Source organism: Monodon monoceros, unplaced genomic scaffold (assembly GCF_005190385.1).
Source record: "Monodon monoceros isolate NGI ecotype Baffin Bay Population unplaced genomic scaffold, NGI_Narwhal_1 Super_Scaffold_16, whole genome shotgun sequence".
Lineage (NCBI taxonomy): Eukaryota > Metazoa > Chordata > Mammalia > Artiodactyla > Monodontidae > Monodon > Monodon monoceros.
Window position 1 is genome coordinate 37,598,202 of NW_021703772.1, and position 26,619 is coordinate 37,624,820.

Genomic DNA, 26,619 nt, shown 5'->3' on the forward strand with positions numbered 1-26,619 from the left:
GCTAGTCCCTACCTGTGTCATAACTGATGTCTCCTGATGATTCAAGTTGTTCCCAAAAGTTAGGATATATTTCATAACAAGTCTTTTCTTCTAATCAGAGATTGAGTCAAACTAAAATAAGATTAGACTAGAAGCAGTCTTTTAAAAATAAAGATAAAAAAGAAGCAGTCTCTCATTACCACTTTGTGGGAAGATTTGCGGTTTCTCAAAATTCAATAGTATCAGTAAGTTTGGGGTTTTCAAATTGTGTGGGGTTGACCACTAGGGCCAGAGTTTCAATGTTGCATTTGTTTTCCAGAAAAGGAGCTCAGCATAAAATGCAGCTAATAGTGAGGTTTTGTTTGGGTTTTTTGCATAATAAAAGTCGTAACTGAGCAACATTAACTACAGACACTCCTCTCCATAAATCCATGGAGATTCTGTGAAAAGCATTTCAGAGAAATCCAAACCCCAAGTAGTCTTTGGCAAGGGGTAATTTGCCATGATGGTAGTTAAATAAGGAGAATATTGAGTAGCTGACTACAAAGAAGCATCTGAAAATGAAAATAGCTGTGGCTGAAGTCCCTCAATGGAAAGTGTATATAAAATTTCTCACACGTGGCAGCCCACACTGGTCTCTTCTTTTTATGAGACAAATTTGACAGTGCATACCAAGGAGCTTAAATCATACCCTTTTGGCCTAATAATCCCACTCCTGAGAATTTATCTCAAGGAAATAAGTCATAAAGAATAAGGAAGACTGTACATATTTTTATAACAGCCTTATTTATAATTAGCAGAAAACTGGAAACAGCCTAATTTTACAATAATAAAGGAAAGGCTTAGTACATTTTGGTATCTTAATTCTTTGGGATATCATGCAGCTATTAAGAATATCATCCTACTGTACAAACAAGAAAAAGGATAAGCATAGAATACAGAATGCAAATAGGCAGAAGTTATAGACATGCAGAAATACACATGTTGATAAAGAGTAGGAGGTGACACAAAGAGATGAAACTAAGTATGTTAGCACAGTGAGATGACAAGCTTTAAACATTAAAATTTTCTTTTGTGGGGCTTCCCTGGTGGCGCAGTGGTTGGGAGTCCGCCTGCCGATGCAGGGGGCGCTGAGCCTGCGCGTCCGGAGCCTGTGCTCCGCAACGGGAGAGGCCACAACAGTGAGAGGCCCGCGTGCCGCAAAAAAAAAAAAAAAAATGTCTTTTGTAACGACCATATTTAGTTTTCAGGGAATTTTTTCCCCCTGTTTTATCTGCTGCAACTTATATAGAATCATATTTCCTAATTATTGTTGGATCAGAAGATTATTCTACAAAGGACACATGGGGAACATTCTAACCAAGTGTGAAATATAGAGAGAATTACTAATTTACAAATACTAATGCTATTGTTTTAATTTGCAGTGAAGGGAATTTGGCTACAAAGCAGGTTGTGTTCCTTCAGAGACCAGTTATGTGGAATTCAGCCACTCAAACACCGGAAGTGAGTAAAATTGATGCTTTATGAACTAAATGTTACACTGAAGCATTTAATCCTTAAACTCTCTTTGTAATTCTAAATGGTGAACAGATGAGGAAGTGTGGAGTTGATAAGGAAACAGTCTTCTGAACCAGCATATAACAAGGGAAATGTGCCAGCAAACAGGCATGTGAGACAGTTCTGAAGGGGATCAGAATATTACTCTAAAATATGCCACTTGGGCATAAGGGTTACTATTTTGAGCTAAAGGCAATTAAAAAACAGCAGACACAGGAGGACCTCTCTACCCTCTCCCTTTCTGACAAAAGCAGAGCATAAATTTCCCTTTTAAAAGGTGACAGAAATTTCCATTTGTAAAGTTGCCTCCCTCTCCTGTACCAGAGATGACTCTTATCACTGGAAACAACACAGACTGTAGTCCCCACAAACAAACCTTACTAAAGCCTTCTTTTCCCTTAGTTTCCCCAAATACTTGCCTTCCCACAATCTACTGCCCCTAGAAGCCCAAACCCCTTTTCCTTTGTCTAGTCACTTCACCACAATTTATCACCCCTTGTAAAATGATATATAATCTCCCGGTCTAACTGCCTGTTTGGGTTTTCACTTCTCTGTGCAGCCCCCATGTGCATCCAAAACAAACCTTTTCTCCTATTAATCTTTTTTTTTTAGTTTAATTTGCTGGTCTGAGAGACTGAACATAAGACGATAGAGGAGAAGTTTTTTCCTCTCCACAGTTATAAGCCTTATAAGTGAATGTGCGTGATATCTGTGAGATCTTGTCTATCTTGACTTCTGACAGCACTTTTGTATTGTCTCCTCAAGGTCATAATTTTTCAGCCCTTTGCTGAAGGGCTATACTGAGCCTCAAGTCACCTTATCCTTAATAGACCCCTACTAGATGCACACCTAGAATAGTATCATTGAATGAAGCAACCTGTGCATTAATTAATTAAAGCATAACCTTCAAAACAGGAAGTTTGCAAATAGACCAGAAAATTATTTGAAGTGATTCTTTTTCTGTATATCAAGAAAATACTGTTTTAGAAAACTTTAAAGTTTTCTAAACTAGCAAAGATAGACTGACAGTGTATGTAATGCAGCCATGCTACGTTGTCTCACATTAATTTTGGAAAGACTCTAGCTGGCTCCATAGGTAAGCAGGTAGAGAGGTGGAAAGGTGGATAGGATATTCCTCCCACGGAAGGAGAGCAGAGTGATCAAGTACACAGATTTTAGAAAGACTGGATTAGAGCCCACAGGTGAGCAGGGCCTCCCAACCCCGGTGAGAGTGGCTCAAGTTCACGAGTTCATTAAGAAATATTCGGTTAAGAAGAAGCAAGGTGGATCTATGTAAAGAATGGCCAGAAAAGGTTTTCATTCTTCTTTCTCCTTCCCCAAAGCAACTTCTCACCATGCTACAGCCTTTTCTTTTTGCTTTCTTTTTTTTTTTTTAAACATTCTGCACACAGCCATCATTTTTGAGAAAGATCAACAGAATTCACAGCCTCATGGGATTTTGACTAACTGAGGGCCCTGGAATTGGTGTTTGTGAAGATATAAGACCCAAATTCAGCTGCTTCATGGTCTCCTTTCTTAGGGTTAGATATCAGTTCTCTGATTCCCTGAAAATATTTGAGCTTTTTTTGTTTAACTTTAAATACCATTCAGTAGTCTAGTGGTAGCTTTTCTTTGGGTAATCTTTATATTTATATCCATTGTAATATAAAATTTCTGGCTCATTTATATAATAGTAAGGAAGTACATAAATGGTCAGTTTTCATCAATGAGAAGCCCAGGAGTAATATATTTTATAGCTTAGAATTCTACTTCTAAACGGATTTACTATTTCTTCCTTTGATAAATCTTTAATTTTCCTAGCAGGAAATCTCAGGATATTGAGATTATTTCAAGGCAGAACATGTAGGTGGTTCAGTCTGGAGCTGAAGTATGTAATAGCTATAATAGAAAACCAATTTGTAAATTCTTTTAATTCTCTCTAGTGGAAATAATTTGTTATTTTATCTCGAGAAGGTAGTAGACTATCAGTATTGCCATAGAGTTAATTTAGCTATCTCATATATATTTTGTGAAAGTTATACATTTATAACATGCCTTGAAAAAAATTTTTATGTATTGTAGGTCTGTAATGGCACTATCCTTTGCTTGTACCTTGAAATCAGTTGTTGTTTGGGAGGGGCTGATAAGGGTATTGCTTCATTTAAAAAGGTTTTCAAAGGATTATTTCAAATGTGTTTAGTTCTTTTTTATTTTTTTATTATTTATTTATTTAAAGATTTATTTATTTATTTATTTGACTGAACTGGCTCTTAGGCGGCAGGTGGGCTGCTTAGTTGCTCCTTAGTTGAACTCTTAGTTGCTGCATGCATGCGGGATCCAGTTCCCTGACCAGGGATCGAACCCGGGCCCCCTGCATTGGGAGCGTGGAGTCTTATCCACTGCGCCACCAGGGAAGTCCCTAGTTCTTTTTTAAAAACATAAATTATTTTATTTTATTTTTGGTTGCGTTGGGCGCGCAGGCTTTTCTCTGGTTGTGGCGAGTGGGGGCTTCTCTTGTTGCGGAGTACAGGTTCTAGGCGCGTGGGTTTCAGTAGTTGTGGCTCATGGGCTCTAGAGCGCAGGCTCAGTAGTTGTGGCGCACGGGCTTAGTTGCTCCGCGGAATGTGGGATCTTCCTGGGCCAGGGATCGAACCCGTGTCCCCTGCATTAGCAGACAGATGCCTAACCACTGTGCCACCAGGGAAGCCCAAAGGTGTTTAGTTCTAAAAACCAGTTGGTGGAAATTTGATACAATTACAAACATTGCCCTAGGATCGTTAATGAGTTTTCAGTAAAATGATAAATTTCACGGGCTGGTAGAAACTGATCTAGGGTTTAACCCTTGAAAAAAAAAGTTCTCTCTTTTACTGAGATTAATGTCAAGATATATAAGACTTTTTGTAGTCAGTTGCACTCAACATAGAACAGTACTTTTATGTTAAGCAAAGCCATTTCATGCCTCTGTATAGGGGAGGGAATTGAGAATCACATGATGAAGAAAGCATATTGTTGGAATTTTTTCTTCTGAAGTTATAAAGACCTTTACGTTTGGAATTTGTTTATAGTCCACAAATATGTTTTTATACAATATTCTAGATAGCTTGAGAATTTTTTTAAATACGGAAAATATCAATTCAAAATATTTATACTCCCAATTACTGCCTCAATTTTCTTTAAGCTATTGAAAGATAGTTTGTTTTAGTAAAATTAGAAAAATTTTAGAAAAAAATTAATAGGAGAAAATCTCTGAACTGGAGCTAAGCTAAGAGTTCTTAGACATGACACCAAAAGCATAATTCATTTTAAAAAATTGATAAATTAGATCTTATCAAAATTTAAAACTTTTGCTCTGTGAATAACACTAAGAAAATAATAGAAAAGCCACAGACTGGGAGGAAAAAAAAACTTTGCAAATCACGTATATGACAAAGGACTTGTATCCAGAAGGTATCAAGAACTCTCAAAACTTAAAAAATAAATAAACAACGCAGGTAAAAAATAGTTAAAAGTCTTGGACATCTAACCAATGAGGATATGTAGATGAGAAATAAGCACATAAAAAAACATTTAAATCATTAGTCATCAAGGGAAATGCAAATGAAAACCATGATGAGGCACTACCATACATCTACTAGAATGACTAAGATTAAAAAATATTGACAGTACTAAGAACTAGCAAGGATGAGGAGCCATCAGAACTATCACACGCTGCTGGTGGGGATGCAAAATGGTGCACCTGCTCTGGAAAAGAGTTTGGCAGCTTCTTATGGGGTTAAACACACACTTACATACGACCACCGATCCCACTCTTGGGCATTTACCCTAGAGAAATAAAAATTTTTGTTCACACAAAAAGCTACACATAAATGTTTATATGTTCTATTCATAATCTCCAAAAACTGGAAAAAATCCAAATGTGTTCAGCAGGTGTATGGATAAACGGCTGTGGTACTTCCATACAATGAAATACTACTCAGAAATAAAAACAAATGCACTCCTCATATGCACAATGGCGTGGATTAATCTCAAAAAGCATGCTGATTAAAAGAAGCCAGTCTCAGGGAGTTCCCTGGTGGTCCAGTGGTTAGGTCTTGGCACTTTCACTGACGGGGCCTGGGTTCAATCCCTGGCTGGGGAGCTAAAATCCTGCAAGCTGCATGGCACAGTCAAAAAAAAAAAAAAAAAAAGCCAGTCTCAAAAGGTTATAGACTGTACTATTCTTTTTTTTTTTTTTAATTAATTTATTTATTTATTTTTGGCTGCATTGGGTCTTTGTTGCTGCATGCGGGCTTTCTCTAGTTGTGGCGAGCAGGGGCTACTCTTCATTGTGGTGCGTGGGCTTCTCATTGCAGTGGTTTCTCTTGTTGCAGAGCACGGGCTCTAGGAGCTTGGGCTTCAGTAGTTGCAGCACGCGGGTTCAGTAGTTGCAGCACTTGGGCCCTAGAGCGCATGGACTTCAGTAGTTGCGGAGTGTGGGCTCAGTAGTTGTGGCTCGCGGGCTCTGGAGAACAGGCTCAGTAGTTGTGGCGCATGGGCTTAGTTGCTCCGAGGCATGTGGGATCTCCCAAAACCAGGGATCGAATCCATGTCCCCTGCATTGGCAGGCAGACTCTCAACCACTGCACCACTAGGGAAGTCCCTGTGCTATTCTATTTATATGACATCCTCAAAAAGACAGAACTGTACTGTGGATAACAGATCATGTCTTGCCAGGGATTTGGGGTTTGGGGAAGGGTGTGATAAAGGGATAGCATGGGGGGTTTTGAGCAGGATAATAGAACTGTTCTGTGTCCTGATTGTGATTTGTACACAAATTTATACACATGTATTAAAATTCATAGAACTTTACACTTTTACATATTTACTTTTAAATTTAAAATTTAAAAGATTGCTTTATAATTTTATTTTTTTAATTTAAAAATAAAATAAAAATGTTATGAAAGATTGCATGCTTTATAAATCACATAGGCTATATTTTTTATACCTTTGTCTTTCAGTAAAAACTCTCCTCGGATAATGGAATTTTTATGAAGTATAATGAGATTGTTAACCTCCATTTCCTCTACATGAGGCTCTGTAGTATAAATAAAGCAAGGTTCTTTTTTTTTGGGCGGGGCGGGGCTCTCACTGTTGTGGCCTCTCCTGTTGCGGAGCACAGGCTCCGGACGCGCAGGCTCAGCGGCCATGGCTCACGGGCCCAGCCGCTCCGCGGCATGTGGGATCTTCCCAGACCGGGGCACGAACTCGTGTCCCCTGCATCGGCAGGCGGACTCTCAACCACTGCACCACCAGGGAAGACCCGAAAGCAAGGTTCTTTTTATCTTGCTCTTCTTTTTATCTGTTTAAAAATTTTTTTCTTTATTTTGAGGGGAGGGCTCTTGATAGACTCAAGGAAGTGATAGCTATGCTAAGCAGGGTAAGAGACTCTGACCAGGATTTTACCTCCATCTATTAAATGTTCTCAATTTTTCTTCCAAGATCTTCTTTCTTAACTTTTCTGTTTCTTTGAAGACTCAAGTAAAAAACTCATCAGATTTTTCTATTACCTAAAAATCTTTATTTCAGTTAAATTCTTCAGCCCATTTCCCTTTGATAATTATTTATAAGAAACAACAGGTCATTTAAAAATATTTAGTTTCCACTGACTCAGAGTAGGGTTTCCATCCAGTGGTGTTCTTAGGGTTAGACAACAAACCATGAAAGGGATTCCAGGGAATGGGGGTGTGTGTGTGTGTGTGTGTGTGTGTATGTATGTGTGTGTGTGTATGTGTGTGTGTGTGTGTGTGTGTACAAACAGCTTCTGCCAGGCTGTCCAAGCCTCCGTGTCCTCATCTGTAAAATGGACAATGTTAGTACCTACCACAGGGTTGGGAGGAGGAAACTGAAGAAAAAATCCAGAAACTCCTAATGACCCTCCATTTTCTCCAGCTAAAAAATACCTTCAGCTAATATGTAGGAATGTAGTGCATTGATGCTTTTTGACGTTCAAAAAAACACACATGAACATATATATGTTCATATTTATATATATATAAAGCAAATATGGCAAAATATTAACAAGTTTTGAACTAGGTACATTGTAGTATCCTTTAAACTTTCTGTATATTTGAAATTTTTCATAATTGGAAAGTTGGGAAAAATTAAGCTAAAAAGCATTAGTTGCCAAAATTTTTTTTCTGTTAGTTATTAAGTGGTAACTAATTAGTTACTAAGATGCTATGCCAAAAAGACCAATTAGAATGATTTAAATACAACAGAAGGGTCTCTCTCATAATTATCTAAAGATGGGCAGGCAATCCAGGGTGGGCAAAACTCTGCCTCATGACTGGTCAGCTCTGCCACCCTCAACATTTGGCTTCTGCCTCTGGACCCAGGACTGCTTCTTCACTCATTGCTGTGTCCAGCCAGCAAGAAGTAGGAAATTCCAGGCATGCTTCTAAGGCACTGACCCCCAAGACACAGACATATTTCTTCTCACATCCCATTGGCCTGAACTTTATGTCACCACAAGCATCTGCAAGGGAGGCTGGGAAATGTAATTGGGGCAACCATGTGCTGGTACCATAGTGAAATACTACATGCCCAGCTAAATATTGCAAGGCATTGGTGGTGAGGTGGGTGCAGAGTTCTGTTATTAAAAGAAAGATAGAGAGAATAGACCCTGGGAGACAGGAGTTAAATTTAAATGGTTCCAATTTACATTTGTTTTTCTCCTTTAGAGAAGCTTTGCATTCAAATTATTTCCCTATCTTTAAAATGTATCTCAAAACGAATGATTTCAAGTGGTAAAGACTTCTTGGGCACATCTATTGAATAATTTCTCTAATACAAACCCAGAAGTGAAGGAGCTGCAGTCACAGAAATGTTCTGAATTAGATCTTTTGAAGGTAACTATAAATAAAATCACATGGGGACTTCCCTGGTGGCACAGTGGTTAAGAGGCCGCCTGCCAATGCAGGGGACCTGGGTTTGAGCCCCGGTCCGGGAAGATCCCACATGCCGCAGAGCAACTAAGCCCGTACGCCACAACTGCTGAGCCTGTGCTCTAGAGCCCACGAGCGACAACTACTGAGCCCATATGCCACAGCTACTGAAGCTTGTGTGCCTAGAACCTGTGCTCTGAAACAGGAGAAGTCACTGCAGTGAGGGGCCCGCTCACCGCAACAAAGAGTAGCCCCCCCCAGACACAGCTAGAGAAGGCCTGTGTGCAGCAACAAAGACCCAACGCAGCCAAATATAAATAAATTCATAAATTAAAATAATAATAATAAAAAAATAAAATCACATGAATACTAAGAAATATTTAACATATACATTAATTTCTTTCCTTACTGCATGGTAAGATAATTATTTAATCAAACTTTGTTCTTACTTTCCCAGTCATTTGAAATTATTGGAAAGTCATAGGGTCATATTTCATTCACTAGCCGTTAGTATCCTCAAGTGAAATCTAATTTGGTGCCAGTATAAATAGAAGATGTCAGGTACCTCAAAGAGCATCATGTATAGATAAAAATGAAAGCATTTTGCTTTTATCATTAATGAAGTCCTTCATCTAGGGAATGCTTTTCACTCAAAGCAAATGGGCTTCTTACTGGTGTGGGCAGAAGGGACGAGGGATCAACTGCAGCCATAGGGCAGTGTTCAGGCTGGAGAGCAGCCCTCTTCTGGGCCACCCACACTTGTTTCCACATGACTTATTGGTGTCCCTTGGGGTGTAAGGGACAGAAACCCTGCTCAGATTAGCCTATGTCCATAAGGGAATTTATTGGCTTCTAGGTGGGAAGGATTCTGGCATAGCTCATAATATCAAAGAGACAGCTACCAAAAACAGTGCCTCAGGGACTGATTCCAGAGATTCAACAGCCCCAGGATGTTCTGTTTGTTTCAGCTTCTACATATGTATGTGCAGAGGGCTTCTTATGAGGTGAGTATGGCCACCTCATCAAAAAGAAAGAACTTCTTGAAATAACTCAGACAGAGAAAGACAAATACTGTATGTTATCACATGTGGAATCTAAAAAATAAAACAAACAAATGAATATAACAAAAAGAAGCACACTCACAGATATAAAGAACAAACCAGTGGTTACCAGAGGGGAGAGGAAAGGAGGGGGAGGGGCAGGATAGGGGTAGGGGATTAAGAGGTACAAACTACTATGTATAAAATAGATAAGCTACAAGGATATATTGTACAGCACAGGGAATATAGCCAATATTTTATAATGACTTTAAATGGAGTATAATCTATAAAAATATTGAATCACTGTTGTACACCTGAAACTAATATGATATTGTAAATCAATTATACTTCAATTTTTAGAAAGAACTTCTTTATCCTAGAGTCAATATAGCAATCCCAGGGAAGGACTCTGATTGGATCTGATTGGGTCACATGCCCACACTGCAGTAGAGAGGAAGGTGGATAGGAAAGCTAGCTGGAAAGATGGTTGTCCACGACACCTTTTTCCCTTCCCAGGTTTGAATGATTTTGACAGCCCCAAGCTTGGATGACTCAGGAACATATTCTGTGAGCAAGAAGGGTTGGGGTTTCTCTGCATGATTCAAAAGCTCAGACTCTTCTAACTGGTACTGGAGTCACACTTAGTCTTACAGTGGCTTCCTATTCCTCTTTCAACCCTGAGACACACAAGGAAGAGAAATCCTGAATGTCCACTCCATGTTTTTATTACTTTATAAACCATATTTTTTAGCTACTCTTCCACTCTATCCATCATAACACTGTCCAAGACAATGCAAAGTCTTATGATTGCTGGTATAATTCTGACTTTGTTCTTTTACTTTTGTTTTTAAGATGTCAACAGTGGAAAATGAAAGATACATTGGTAAGACAGCCTAACTGAAACTGGTTTGTCACTGAGTCTCGTGTATTTGAAATGGGTCATTCATTTTTAGTAAATGAGGATGATTCTCAGAAGTTGATTGATTTTATCGAAGGGTAGCATTAGATCTGCATGCAACTCTTGGTAGAATCTGCTCTCATTCTACAGTGAAAATATCAGAAGAAAGTGAGAACCTATATGAATAAGTCTGGCAATGTTGCATGAAAAATCTCTTCATTGACATAGTGAAATACTCAAAATATAGTGAGTGTTAAGTGCAAAAGTGAGCTAGCTGTACACATCCACGTGTGCATATGCAAATACATAGTAAAACATGCCAAATTTAAACAGTGGTATCTCTGTGAGATGGGATTGTGGGTGGGTTTTGCTTTTTTCTTTATTTTTGCCTGGTTTTCGACACTGAGCGTGTACTATTTTTGTAATTGGAAACTTTTATTTGAGAAACATACAAATCTTTGACCACAAATCTACTCATATTTTTGCAGAGCAGATAATGTGAAAAAAATAAGGTAAGACACTCCGGCTCCAGTTCAAAGCCAGCTACTCCCTGACCTTGGACAAATACCATCTTCCTTCTGGGTCTTACCTCTGTACAATGAGGGAATAAAGTAGATGATCTCCAAGGACTTGGTCAGGCTTCAGTCTCCTACACTCTAAGTTATAAGAACATTGCAATTTGATTTGTTGGAAAAGCTATTATTTCATGTAGAGTGAGGGAGGCGACATCATCGCTGAACATGTATTTATTAAAAGTCACTTGGTAAAAAAAGAAGAGTTTGTTCTGAAATCTTTTATAGAGTTAGGTATTTTGTCATCTTCTAATATTTAAATTTTAGTGGCTGTTTACTTATTAATACTTATTTAAAAGTGAATTACTGTCACTATCTTATTATTCTGAATAATACCCAATTTTTATTAAGAAAATTCTCATTGAGTATGTGAGAGCTGACCTCTATTGGCTGATGTACAAGAAGGAATTTATTGCAAAATTCACCTTTGGCCCTGGGGCTGGTGAAAAAGGAAAGATCCAGGCTGCCAAGTGCTCCCAGGCTCCCCCTCCTTCCCATTTCATTCAGTCAACAGGAGAGGTCATTCAGGAGTGAATGCATCCTTTGTGCCTGTGGGAAAGGAGCCAGTAGCTAGGCTTGAGAAAGGAGCAGTACCGGTCAGCCCTGCCTGCAGCCAAAAGGCTATATCCTCACTGACCAGGGTCCCCATGCCAGGGAGAATGAGACATTCTCAAATCCTCTACCCTGAGAGTAAGTCTGTCAGGTTCCACTGCTTGTATTAAATTCAGTACATTTGGTGAATGGGAATACAAAGGGAAAAGATTTGAGATCTGAGACTTGCACTTGATGAATGCAAATGAAAATGTCCCTACCATCAAGCTATGTCTGACTTGGGCTGTGAGAGTGGGCCTTTATTGAGGCAGGACCCACTGCAGACTTGTTCCTTTCAACTTGTCCAAGGACTCCAGTAACTCAGCCAAGAAAAAGATGAGCTGCCAACACACTCCTTTCAAAGCAACACACTGAGGCCTGCATCTTCCTATACAAACAGTGCCATCAACAGTGATTACATTCCACAGTAGCCCGCAAAATTCAGTTTAATACAGCTGTTTGCATGGTATATTTGCCATGAAAGCCAGTATGAAATCCTTTTACTTTTATTTTTTTTTAATTTTTTGCCCCACCGCACGGCATGCGGGATCTTAGCTCCCTGACCAGAGATCAAAGCCGCACCCACTGCCGTGGAAGCATGGAGTCTTAACCACTGGACCGCCAGGGAAAGTCCATGCATTTCTATTTTATACACTATAGTTCAAGAAACCTATGGATTAACAAACTTTCGTAAGACTAGCCTAGGCATCTGACTTCTATATATTTTTCTGAGTTTTTTTTGAGTAAATTTAGTTCTCACATTTGAGAAAATGTAATCCTAGTTCCCAACTAACATATAAATGAGCTTTAAGCAAATAAACTCTTTGTAATCTGGGAAATTACTGGGCTTTTTACATGTTTTTTAAATTTTATCTTTATCTTATTTATCCTTACTCAGCTTTTGTGCCTGAGTATATGATCATGATCTAATATCTGTCATGTTATCAGTATTTTTTTTTAATCACAAATGAGATCTTTATTTGTCACCATTAAAAGTCTGATTTTTAAACAGATGCCTGGACTGGTGACTCATGTCCATCAGCTCGTTCAACTTTAGCACCTGTCTCGTCCCCAGTAGCTTTTCCAGAACTACTACCTTCACCATGTAGCTCCATGAGTTTTCCCAATTCAAACCTGTGCTTCTTCAGCATTCTTGCTTTTCTAACAAAGACATCATGGAGTGGATAAATAGATTGGCAGGCCTTTTCTATGTCTTTTCCAATGCTGTCTGGAACCAGTTTATTGACCACCCCTTTCAAGTCATTTGTCTGCACCTCTCGGGTCATGATTTCCATCATCTTCTTGCGGATCTGGCGGACCTGCTGGTGCTGGGCATAAGAGGTCTTCCGAATCTGAGTGTTGCGTTTTTTAGTAAAACCCACACAGAAGAGACGAAGCAAATAACCATCGGTAGTCTTGACATCAACGTGAGCTTCAGTCATGGTCTGCCATTTTTTGACCATGAAGCACATTTTGTCACGGGTAAGATCCACGCCATGGAAATCAGTCAGGCAGTTTTTGCCCTGAACATCCTCAGTAATAAGCTTGAATTTTCTAAATGCAACTTCATCATTCTGCAGATCAGCAAGGCTCACTTCAAACACACGCCCCTTGAGGCCATCAGATGCGATTTTGGTTCCTTGAGTTCTCGTGACTAGTGTTTTCCCAATATTTCTTATATTGAACATAGCTGGTGCTTTCACATCATACCAACCTTTCTTAGAAAATGGGTCAGCCACTTCCTTCTTGGCTCCCTTTTTACCGCCTTTCGTAAGGCGCTTGTTCTTTCCGACCGCCATGGTGCTGCTCCGAGAGCCAAAAGGATGTTATCAGTATTAAAGAAGCCCCTGTAGTCTCATCAGGAGTCTGAAGATCCACAATTCTCTCCCTGAGCTCTCCTTCTGTTGACTTAGATATCTTAGTTTGACTTAAGTTACCTTGGCAGAGACCACGTCTTTCTACTGCGAACCGCATTAAGGATGGGGTCAGGCCTCAGCAATATTTCATAGTGAAAATAGCCGCAGCTTCTCTGACAGTCTGCAGAAGGAGCTGGTCCCGCTGCTGAGCAATCCCACTGTGTCAGGCAGAAGCGGCTTGTAGCAGGGCAAGGAGAGGGGTCTGCTCCTCCTAGAAAGGTGCCCCTTATTCCAATATGATCTCAGTCTGAATCACCTGTGCAGTCTATTCCTATAGAAATGGGGGAGAGGTAGCCTCTGGGGCACTTTTTCTGCTGCTCAGATCCCGACAAACACCTAGAAGGAAAATGGAGGTTTTAGCACATCTCTCTACCTGCTTTGCTCCCCCAAGTAAGATCTCAGCAGGTCCCTCTCCTCAGAGGTGTCACTGAGGACCCAGACAGGGGCACGCAGCCCACCCGCCAATGAGGAGAACGATGGGCCAGGAAGCCACCAAGTGGTGTGAACAGAGACGGGAGCGCACCTTCGCTTGGAAGGCGGGGAGGAGGGAACGTGAAGGGCGGCCCGAGCTGGCCCTTGAAGAGAAGCGGGCAGGGAACTAGACCAGCGGGACAAGACGGCGCCCATTCTTTTAACTCCTGATTGCCAATCTCTTGTGTTTCAGAGGAAAGGCAGCCGGCACGTGAAAGGTGAAGACAGGAGCAAAGTCACGAGTAGGAGCGTCGGATTGGACACGGCCCTGTCACACCCTGCAGAGGGCTGGAGCCCGCCCGAGGCGCGCCTCCTCGCTCCTTCTCGAGAATGCTGGATGAAGGAGAAGAGGCTGGCCCAGCACAGCAGCTTCTCCGGGTTCAGCAACAGTGACAGTGTCCTGCGGGAAATAGATGATGGACAGTTTGACCAGGAAGATGGAGTAACTCAGGTCACTTGTATGTGAGCAAAGAAGGAACAGAGGCCTTGTAAATAATTATTAAAATAATTGCCAAGTTACTTTATTGTATTGCTTTATCTGCATTTATGGAATACTCTGAATTTTTCCAGACTCAGGCTTTCCTCTAATCTACATAAACTTTGGCTCAACCTTCCAGGCAAGGAAGAATAACCAACATATTTGTAAATTTAGAATCATGTTTACAGTTTTCTCAACTAAAACATCTGTTTAAGCAGATGTCTTATGAGGTTATTAACCAATGTACTTCAGTGTCTCATGAATGTGTAAGGTATACTTTTCTTACAATTCCTGGTAAGACAACTAAATATCTCAACCAGTATTTTCACTTAATTAGAAAATTCTCAGGAAGTTAGAGCCTTACTTAAGCTGAAAATTCTTCCCCTCTCTCTCTCTCTCTTTCACATACACACACACACACACAAAGGGCTAATTAATAAAGTACCTATTTCCTGAATATAACAATTAATCTAAATTTTGTCTTTAACTATGGCAGGTATGTACAAAGCAAACCCTTATTTGTTAAAATATTCTTTGAAAAAAAATCCTTTTTGTATGTCTTTGGTTTTAAAGGGTCACCATGTTACCAACCTCGTACTAATTCATTGAGCTTAAACTTTCTTGTGTCTGATAGCCTAGAAACACAGCAAAGCACCATCCCTTAAAATTCAATATGAGAAGAATCCACAATCTCAATATTTAAAAACCGTAATAGACAGAATTAATTTTCTTTCTTTTAAATTGTAAATAGTCTGAAAAGGGAAACATCAACTTTAAATGGAAACAAGTCTTTTATCAGCCTAGATATGAATTACGCTTTTATTTTGATTGCTAAAGCATGAAGAATGTGGAAACCCAGAATTTTCAGTCCTGCAGGAGTAAAAAGGTGCTCATAGCACATGCAATGTGTACAGTGACTTATCTGTTCCATCTCTGCTTTTCTTGCTCTGCTAGTAGGGATGCCTTTGCCTTGCCCAGCCTTTAACAGGTAAAGATTAAAATTTTACAAAATAGAGGATTTTCATTTATCTATGAAAGGCTTACTTTGAAATGTGGTTTACTTCAAATGAATTACAACTGTGCCATTGATGAGTTCAGCCTATTATATATTTTTATTAGCATTGGTGTTGACATTATAAAGTCATTTGAATAATAAAATGTCATTTGTAATTGGGCTATTGTTTTATTGAACACAAATGCTCATAATGTTTTACACATATGACAGATATGTATTACATGTTATCAAATATATAGTGTAACTAGGGACTTCCCTGCTGGTCCAGTGGTTAAGATTCTGCACTCCCGATGCAGGGGGCACGGGTTCAATCCCCGGCTGGAGAACTAAGAACCTGCATGCCGCACAGTGTGGCCAAAAAAATAAATAAAGTTTTTATGTAAATCTGTTATGTAAATGTAAATCAACCATATGGTTGACATGTAAATCAACCATACTTCAAAAAACATGTATGGTGTAACTAAACTATGTTGATCTCCATGAATTGTTGGTAAGATTGACGTGGAATTATTCTACTTCTACCGTGCATAAGCATTACCTTTATAGGTATAAAGGAACTGAAGAATATTCTGCTCAGTATTATTCTATGGAAATAGCTATCAACAGTATTTGCAGAAGTGCTTTTGGTTTTGATTTTTAGATGAACCTGAGTTCCATATTCATGAGTTGGTGAATTTTTGGTAGAAATAAATACTACTTCTGGAGCCCACAAAATGCCATGAGTTATGAAACACAGGTAATGAACTCAGAAAGATCAGACAGTTTTTCCCAATGCCAGGGTCTACAACAGGCAGAGATTCTGGTATATTCTGTTAGTGTAAAGAAGGGATTTGAAGTATTAAAAACAGAGAAAGAAGAGGCTTCCCTGGTGGCGCAGTGGTTGAGAGTCCGCCTGCCGATTCAGGGGACGTGGGTTCGTGCTCTGGTCTGGGAGGATTCCACATGCCGCAGAGCGGCTGGGCCCGTGAGCCGCTGGGCCTGCGCATCCGGAGACTGTGCTCCACAATGAGAGAGGCCACAGCAGTGAGAGGCCCGCGTACCCCCCCCCAAAAAAAAGAGAAAGAAATTTATATCGACTAAAGGAAAACTCAGAAATCTTTTAATTTTTTAAAAATTTGTATAAGAATACTTTCTTTTCACAATTTGTTTCTAATCTGTTATTTCTTCTTATTAAAAAAATCTTTTTATTAGAATAAACTTAGCGGTCATACCCTTAAAACCTATTTTATAAACAGTTACTCCAACAGTTACCCTTAAGTTATGTGGCAAATTTGTATGATAGTAAATAAATAATGACCAAATGGTTCTAGAGCATTTTAATTATATATAAGTAACTCTGAGTCTCTTTTAAAAAACAAAAAGTAACAAAACTTGGACTCTATATGCCTAAGAAGTTAAATGTGAGTAACCTTATCATTATCTACCAGTTGTACATTCAGTTCTTTTCATAACGCTGTGTAATTCCTTAGGGGCTCTGGCATGTGAATTTTTAATACCTATAAATTATGATGATGAAAAAATATGCAGATCATAGATGTGGGTGTGAGGTTCTGCCATTCCCCTTGGTACAGCATCTATGGCACTTCTGTCTTAGGTTTCCATAACCACCTGTTAGTTCCATCCCATTTGGGTTGAATGTCACCTGTTATCTCCATGGACAGCATTTAGCACCTAATTACCAGAGAAATTGCCACTGAGCTGGGGAGCAGCTCTATCGATGTCACTTAAAGACAACAGAAATATCACTCTTTTTAAGAGACTTGAGGGCTTCCAGGAGCCTTCAGACACCTATAGAAGCAGGAGGCAGGGCTGTGGTGAGTCCAAATCACAACTATCATCTCCAAATCATTTGTTTTATCAGGAGCAGGTGTTTGTATATTTGACTGTAAATATACCAGTTGTATTTTCATTTCTTTCATTCTGGAACAGCTAAGGAACTGTCTCTTTTCCCAGCCTTTCCTCACTACCTTAACTCCTCGCTACCATTCCCTCTAGGCTAGAAGGACTGTGGCTCTTTCAGCGTTAAGACTAAAAAGGATTTCCTTCTCTCAACTCCTCAGGGCCCCAGCAGCAGCCTGTATGGAAAGACTAAATTTCAAGTGAGCACTGAAATGGAGTGGTGCTAGCAATGGGGAGAGTCTATAACTAAGCATTTTAATTCAAAATACACTGGTGGGTATGTAGGAAAACCAGCTAAATGCAAACCAGCTAAATGCAAACCATCAGAACCATTTAAATAATATTAATTATAGCAACTTATCATACCTTGAGAGCGAGTTTTACTTGTGCAATAGCCCAAAGTTTATAGAGCCAGTTCTGACAAATGATTATACATAAACATAAGATGACCAGTGGTGAGTTTCTTGGTTTTATTTTTGCCTCATGTATCTCAGACTTGGAAGCTGAAGAAACCAGCAATCAGGAAATGCCAATGTTGCAGACCAAGAAAACCCTAAGAAAAGCCTAGCAAGACGGCACATATTTAGACAATAACTGTTCTACTCCAGCCAAACACCACCACAGAAAAACCTGTGACCTCACCTGGACCTACACCAGCACAGACTGAGTGGAAAGCCTAGATTTCCACCCTCACAGGGCTATACCAAAGGGGCCCAACACCGCGGCCAGGGTGGTGTCAGAGAAAAACAGTAGGGAACTGGGGATTTCATCCCCGCGGGCCAGTCAGAGGCTCCCCACCTCACTGCACAGAGTTAGTGGAGGTCATGTAAGAAGTTTGGACTTCACCCCCGTCCGTCGTTGTTGTATACCTAGACAGCAGCTTCAAAGGAAAATCAGTTCTGGTAAAATGGTAACATTTTTTTTCTTTAACTTCTTTTACCTGTTGAGTCATTTCCCTGCAAAACAGTATCTCAATTGCTGAAAATGAAGTTCCAAAGTGTACACTAAGGCATAAAAGGTCAGTGAAGCAAACCAATAAGAAATGGAAATCAAGTTATTCTTATCTTCTCATCAAAAATGTAATCACTAAATAAAACAGCTGGGGGAATTAGAAGATTTGCCTACATGGAAAAAAGTTTGAATTGACCCTCCATGTTTCAATCAAGTGTTCACTCTCTCCTCCCGGTTAATCACTGCTGTCTGAGCCACCAGGAGACCTGACTCTGGGCGGGCTAGCCAAGAACCACCCACACGGACACCTGGGAAATCTGAAGTCCAGGCTTTCTAATGTAAGAATTTCTTTGGTTGGTTATGCAGAAAAACTGTTAAATACATTTCAACTCCTTTGTGTCTTAATGGGGATACTAATCCTCAGGGACAGAGTCGTTTTCAACATGTTAAAGTTTCAAAAGTAGAACCACTCACATCATTGTAATAGATGTGGTTAGTAAAATGACTTTTTATTTAACACAAGAGAATATAGCATGTCTTCTAATTTCAGTAAATTAATAGAAAACTGAGACACACCAAATTTGGATATTTTACTTACATTTCCTTTATTCTTTCTCAGACTATAGGCATAGTTGAATGTTTATACAGCACACACAAAAAGTGGGTTTTAACATTTCAATATTTTTTCCTGTAAACATTAGTTCCTTAGCCACATGTCATTCTTCTGAATTTCTCCTTTTGGGAAACCATGTGACTCAAGATTTTTCTCCTTGTCTAACCCCCTCCAAAAGTATTAGTTAAGATTACATTTTTTAAAACTTCCAGCTTTATGGTATAGCTGCAGACTGACATTTTACGTATGCTTCTCCCTTTTTTCCCACCTCTTCATGTAAGGAGCTACTGCCACGGACTTGAGTTAAAATGAATGGGATTCATACCTTATTCCAAAATATCTTACAGATGAATTAAAAATTAAATATAAAAAACAAAACTATAAAAATACTGTAATAATATATGAGCAAATATTTAGAGCATAATTCAAAACCCAGAAGCCATAAAGGAAAAGACTGTGTAAATACTAAGACTACACATTTAAAACCTGCACACAGAAAAACACTCCATTAACATCATCAAAAGGTAAACAAAAAATTGTAATCAAGAAATGATCAAATAACAAAGGGCTAATATTCTAAGTATACAAAGGATGTTAATAAAAAACAGATGTACAACCTAGTAGAAAAAACTGCAAATGACACAAATAGGTAGTTTATTTAAAAGTCTTTTTTTTTTTTTTGGCCACCCTGCACGGCTTACAGGATCTTAGTTCCCCAACCAGGGATTGAACCCAGGCCCTCAGCAGTGAGAGCGCAGAGTCCTAACCAATGGACCGCCAGGGAATTCCCAAGTAGTTTATTTTAAAAAGAAACATAAACAACCAATAAACATGCCCTGGTTTAAACTCACTAATAAAAAATTGCAAAACAACAAAAAAAGAAAATGCCTTTTTTTGTTTTAAATTGGGTTAGCAGTTTTCAAAAGATTGCTAATACCCAATGTGGGCCAGTGTGTGCAGCCTGGAGGAGAGCAGCCTTCTTATAACCGAGAAATAGCCGTGAGGAAGGTGGCCATGCCCCAAGGATGGTGGGATGGAAAGTCAGGAAGAGCCTGGGACACCAATGAAGGACCCTGGCGCCACTGCACAAGCCCAGGACTGCTGACCTCTGGCCTTGTTACAAAGAAAAGCAAAACCTTATTTGGTTAAGCCACTCCATTCCAACACATGCTGACTAACACAACCTTACTCAACATAAGAATTAAAGAAGTCTCCCAAGCATAGGTAGCAGGCAATGTTCAGAAACATATGAAATAGCAGATCAAAACAGAGAAGCCTGAGCTTTGGAGCCAGGACTGAGTGCAGACCCTGGCCCTGCTACTTGTTCCTGTGGACACTGAATAGCTACTTTGAAGCTCAGTTTACTTATGTGTAAAGTGGGGATAGAAACAAACAAATTGAATCGTATGAGGATTTAGTGCAATTATGTGGGAAATGTACCACAGTTCCTGACACCTGGTTAGGTGCTCAAGAAACTGAAACCATTATTTTTTTTCACAAGGTCCAGTTTTAAGTTCGCAAAGTTCTTTTTAGTGAGGTGAACAATCCTGTTTGGGGAAACTCCAGAACAAATACAGGGCATCTTTTAAATATGAATATAACAGCTAAAGATTTAAATATATGTCTATGTGGTAAATCAAAAGATTCACCACTACTTTGCCAAGTACATTAGGTAGTTCACAGGGTCTCCAGAAGAGCCAGAGACCCAAGACCGGATGCTAAGCAGCCATTATTTCTGCGGAAGACCATGCTGCTACCTCTACAGGTACAGATCATGTTAAAGGCAGATATCCCAAATAAAAGGCAGAGGAGGGAGGATATATTTTAAGAATGCTTTTTAGTTTTCAGCGTTCAGTCTCTTGTCAGTGATGAAACCCTCCTCCTGAAACAGATTCCCTGTGAGAAGACGCAGGTTCACTCTCTCACCCATTCGTTCCTTTAACAAATATTTCTTAACTCTTGGTCAGTCTTGCACTTATGGAATCAATAAGCTAACGGAGGAGAAAGATAGTGCATGAACAGTAATAGAAATAATTATGTAATTATAGTTGATGTAAATACTCATAGGAAGCAAAGTTTGCTAGGAGGGCATATAACAGATGAACCTAATATATTCAAGGTCAGGGAAGGCTTCCCTGAGCAAATGATATTTGATAAATAATAATATTCTAGTAATAGATTGTGTTTGCGTTATAAAATTATAAACAGATCATTTTAGTGAATTTTTTAAAAACATTTATTTAGGCTGCTCCGGGTCTTAGTTTTGGCACGCGGAATCTTCACTGCGGCATGCGGACTTCTTAGTTGCGGCATGCATGTAGGACCTAGTTCCCTGACCAGGGATCGAACCGGGTCCCCCACATTGGGAGTGCAGTCCTACCCACTGGACCACCAGGTAAGTCCCATAAGCATATCATTTTAAATTTTAGGACCTATGAACTTCTCAGGGGTGCCCCAAAATATTTGAGACCTGTTAAACATTGGGGCTTCCTTGGTGGCGCAGTGGTTGAGAGTCCTCCTGCCGATGCAGGGGACACGGGTTTGTGCCCCGGTCCAGGAAGATCCCACATGCCGCGGAGCGGCTGGGCCCGTGAGCCATGGCCGCTGAGCCTGCGCGTCCGGAACCTGTGCTCCGCAACGGGAGAGGCCACAACAGTGAGAGGCCCGCGTACCGCAAAAAACAAACAAACAAAATAAATAAATAAAAAATACATTGGCTCCAAAATATGAAAACTGCCAAACTGAAATATTTAAATAGCTGTAATAAACGTAATATATATAAAAACGTTATTTCCTTTCATATTCATAAAAATGTCATTAACTTTGAACGTAACTTGTAGATTCTTTTCTCACTTCCAAGGCATATGTGATGATGGATAAGAAACACAGCCAATTGTAAACTAAGTGACCAATGGCGAAACAAATTCTTAAAATCAATTACAAAAAGCTTTCAAATTTATATTTTTTAATATACAAATAATATTTAATGTGAAATGGGGATACATTTTAATATATTTGGTCTTATGTGGGGGTGGACTCCACTGCCCACAAAGGTCTGAAAATTGTCTGGTTTTAAGGTCTTGGGAAGCTCGGGGCAAAGCATCTCAAACCTCAAACCTTGCAGAGCAGCAAATGGTGTGCCAGGACCTGAGTGAGACTGGGGGTAGTGATGGGCTCTTATCAGTAGATCTAGGGTGTCACAGGCATTGGGAGAGAGTAGGAAATAGGGAACTCAAAGATGAAAAATTCTTCTTCTGTAGGTCGAGAGAACATCTGCATCAGGAGAAATCTATCCTGTCTGTCGCTCTCCACCTGGCCTCCCTTTCACCATCATCACTGCCTTTCTAGGTCACATCTTGGCCCCTTTTCGCACTCCATTCTGATTCTACACGAGTAATGATTTTTAATTCTCAGTGAGTATATGAGCCCTTGAATCTTACACATGAGTGGAGTGTGAAGAGTACAGAGGAAATGATATCTTGGGTTTGCAGGGCTTTGACAGCCAGAAAGACACATTTGAGAGGCCTCTCCTTCTGACACTTAAGACCTCACTTCATAGACTGTGGCCTCTCCTAACACCCCAGAAATGTGACACCAATCAATATGGTCACATTTTAATTGGTATTATCCTGCTAAATCTGAGCTTCCCACTCTGTACTGATGGATTCTTCCCATAGTGATTGCTCTATATCTGGGAACTGGTATTTAATTAAAATAACAAGGACTTAGTCTCTACCCTTGCCCTAAAAGTTGGCATCTTATTCAGAAATAGCAAACCCCACTCATTCCAGCCATAATCCTCTCACCAACAACTAAGCTCATTTTGCCATGCACCATAACATTTCCCCTGCCCCAAGCAATGCTTGAAAAAACCCTCTCCTCCTAATGCCTGCAAATCATCACCAAGTTATTTTAAATCCTTTTGTATTAACACATTTAACTATGTTCAGATAATCAAAATAACTACACATAAATACAGCACTAAACAGAAACCTTCATTAATTACTAAATAGACAGGTTGTGAATATAGCTTAGAAAAAACTTATTAATGTGAATAAGCAAAACGGATGTGTTCAGAGATGTTGTTGCCAAGACTTAACGGCTTCTCTAACTAGATATGACATTAATATAAGCCATTATTATAAAACACAATTTATATGTTATCCAGTGAAATTTTTTTAACTTTTTAGAGACAGTTTTCACAAAGTTAACACTAAAATGTAGAATTGAAGAACTAAAAATTGTAAGATATTCCAAATTTAGTTAGGAAGAAATTGAAAATCTATAGTTAAAGATGTACTTTTCTAAAGCTAATTCCTCTCCTTTTAAGGTCACAAACATCACATTTTCCTTCTTCTCCAGTAGTCTCATGTCTAGCTTCTAGAAAGCAGTGCTCTAACAGCTCTTCTAGAAAGCTGTTACCTAAAGTTTATTTTCTAATTTGCATCCCAAATCATACTCCTTAAAATGTTTCATCTTCCATCTCTCCTACTCTGCCTTTCACAAACTGGTAAGCAAGGTTTCTGAACCACAGAATGATCAGTTCTATGAGTCAACTAAAAGATCATGCCAAAAATTTAGCTATCAATGGATCAATACAAGGATGTAGTTAATGGTAAGCTACAGAAAATGATTTCAAGTTCAACTTTTTCAATCAGAGACTTAAATCAAGCATGTGTGACTGGGAGGCATAAAGAAGTAGATAACATGCAGGAAATAAAAAGAACCACCATCAGAGTAAAAATTAAGTCCATAGCATGCAGAACTTTTTGACATTAACAATATGAATTCAAGAAGACTGCTGTGGTAGGCTGAATAAAGGCCCCCTAAGACAAATATGCTACTTTATATGGCAAAAGGGACTTTGCAAATATGATTAATGATTTTATTTTTTTTAATATTTATTTATTTGGCTGCACTAGGTCTTAGTTGCAGCATGTGGAATCTAGTTCCCTGTCCAGGGATAGAACCCGGCCCCCCTGCTTTGGGAGTGTGGAATCTTAATCATTGGTCCACCAGGGAAGCCCCTGATAAATGATCTTGAGATGGGGAAATTAGCCTGGATTATCCAGGTGGGCATAATGATGCAATCACAAGCATCCCTAATTAGAGAGGTGGAGAGAGCTATCACTACAGAAGAGAAGGCAATAAGATTATGGAAGTAGAGACTGGAATGATGGGGCCACAAGTCAAATAATACCAGCAGCCACCAGCAACTAAAAGAGGCAAGGAACACATTTCCCCTGGAGCCTCCAGAAAGAGATGGGAACTTAATTTTAGCCCAGTAAAACTTATTTTGAGCTTCTGACCTCAAGAACTGTAAGAGAATAAAGCTGTATTGCTTGAAGTTGCTACGTCTGTGGTAATTTACTAGAGCAGACACTGAAAACTAATATCATCAATAATATGGTTCTCAATAATCAGAATCCAAGATCTGCATTTTTTTGTAAAGCGTTTTTTCTTTTTTTAAAAAATATTTATTTATTTGTCTGCACTGGGTCTTAATTGCAGCATGTGGTATCTAGTTTCCTGACCAGGGATCGAACCCGGGCCCCCTGCATTGGGAGCACAGTCTTAACCGCTGGACCAGCAGGGAAGTCCCTGTAAAATGTTTAAAAATATAAAAGCACCAAATATTTTTTAAGTGATTTAAATACTAATCGAAATCAAGGCAAGAACAATTTCTCTCTGTAAATATACACCAGGTTTTAAAACATGCTGACATTTTTTTTTTTTTTTTTTGTGGTACGCGGGCCTCACTGTTGTGGCCTCTCCCGTTGCGGAGCACAGGCTCCGGATGCGCAGGCTCAGCGGCCATGGCTCACGGGCCCAGCCGCTCCGCGGCATGTGGGATCTTCCCGGACTGGGGCACGAACCCGTGTCCCCTGCATCGGCAGGTGTACTCTCAACCACTGCGCCACCAGGGAAGCCCCATGATGACATTTTTTAGGGGAGTTAAATAAGGATTTACCCTCAAAAAAGATTCTTTTGAATTTCTGGAATTGGGTGAAGGGGCTATCTCATTGCTAGTGCAATAACGACCATACCCAATGTTTCCTCTTCTCCGGGGTTGCCTTGTTCCTTGGACTCCCCTCAATCTATCTCTGAGGGAGGTAGGGGAAATAGGAGCACAAAATCCTATCATTCCTACTTCATCTAACCCCTTTTAGAACAAGGTATAAAGCATTTTTGTTGTTGTTTTTACAGAAACTAACATTTTCTTCTAGACATTAATAAGGAAAACCAAAAATATTAAGATCAGCAAATGCTCACAAAGATGTAGAAAATTCTTTTACATAAAGTATCATATTAAATGAGAATGTTTCTTTGACATTGTTACAAAAAAAGGCAGAGAAAATCCTATTATCTGTGACAAACTACAATTTTTTTTGTTTTGTTTTTTTTGCGGTGCGCGGGCCTCTCACTGTTGTGGCCTCTCCCGTTGCCGAGCACAGGCTCCGGACGCGCAGGCTCAGCGGCCATGGCTCACGGGCCCAGCCGCTCCGTGGCATGTGGGATCCTCCCGGACCGGGGCACGAACCGCGTCCCCTGCATCGGCAGGCGGACTCTCAACCACTGCACCACCAGGGAAGCCCCAAACTACAATTTTTAAGTGAAGATTTACAATTTTTATATAAGATACAGATGGCTTTCATGAGGTCCACTCAAAATAAAGTGGCAAATACACTATTTATGGAATTATAAACTACTTTTACCAAGGTTTATAGCATAAGTCCAGATCAGGATAAAATGCTGATTTCATTTAAAAATGAATAAATATTTTACTAATTTTTGAATGGTGATGCTGTAATTAATCATGGACTCTATCTGACATTAACATTTGACATACTATCTTCATAGATACAAGTTCAGGATGTCAGTTGTATTTCTCTTTTGGAAATTTGGGTTATTACGAAAACTCAGTAATCTCTTTGCTTAATTACAATAGGTTCTCACACTTGATATAAAGCGTTGCGTACTATAAAAAGAAATGTAAATAGCAGAAAAAAAATCAAATAAATGAAGTATTGTAATTAGATTCTTAGCCCAGAGAAAATATCCATGCATCCCCAAATGTTAGGAGTGAGGCTCCTAATTAAACCTTTCAGATGAGTAATCTAACCCCCTAGTGAATTCACTTGGTAGTTATCTGGTTTTATAGTGTACCCTACACTAATAATGCATATTTTTTCAGAAAAAAAATTTGGATGTTTTGACAACCTCAAATAAATTGCTAAACATGTACCGATACATCCATAGTTCTGCTTAGTGAACAATTAGCTGCATTCAAAAAATGAAAATCTTTCATGCCTAGCATGGAAGAACTATACCAAGAAACCTTTAGTACATTCAAGAAGTAGCTAAAAAATGAAGTGTACAAAATGTAGCATTTAACTGTGCAATAAAATTATAGGAAGCCTGTAGGAAAAACTAGAGCAGAGTACCCAGGGAAAAGTCAATTAGTTCTATTACAATGAATTTGACATCAGTCAGTAAATATGTTTGAGACCGTAATACAGTTCTTGCTAACAATGCAATTAATCATAGACTTTAAATTTTATGCTGATATTAAGTTAAAATTTTAGGGAACTCGTTAAAAATTTAGGGAACTCCCTGACAGTCCAGTGGCTGGGACTCTGCACTTTCACTGCCAAGGGCCCGGGTTCAGTCCCAGGTTGGGGAACTAGGATCCCACAGGCTGGGTGGAACAGCCAA

General features: G+C 39.4%; 1 protein-coding gene and 1 pseudogene across 2 annotated transcripts in view; one reads left to right on the plus strand and one right to left on the minus strand.

Moving 5' to 3' along the window:
• Positions 1–15,683, plus strand: part of RFTN2 (raftlin family member 2) — a 60,909-nt gene extending 45,226 nt beyond the window's left edge. For both annotated transcript variants that reach the window (XM_029225903.1, XM_029225902.1), the window contains exons 9-10: positions 1,404–1,482; positions 14,141–15,683. In XM_029225903.1, the coding sequence (XP_029081736.1) occupies positions 1,404–1,482; positions 14,141–14,413 (352 nt within the window). In that variant the 3' untranslated portion in view covers positions 14,414–15,683. The remainder of the gene's footprint in view (positions 1–1,403; positions 1,483–14,140) is intronic.
• On the minus strand, positions 12,550–13,462 carry LOC114897172 (annotated as a pseudogene).
• Positions 15,684–26,619: the final 10,936 nt, after the last annotated feature.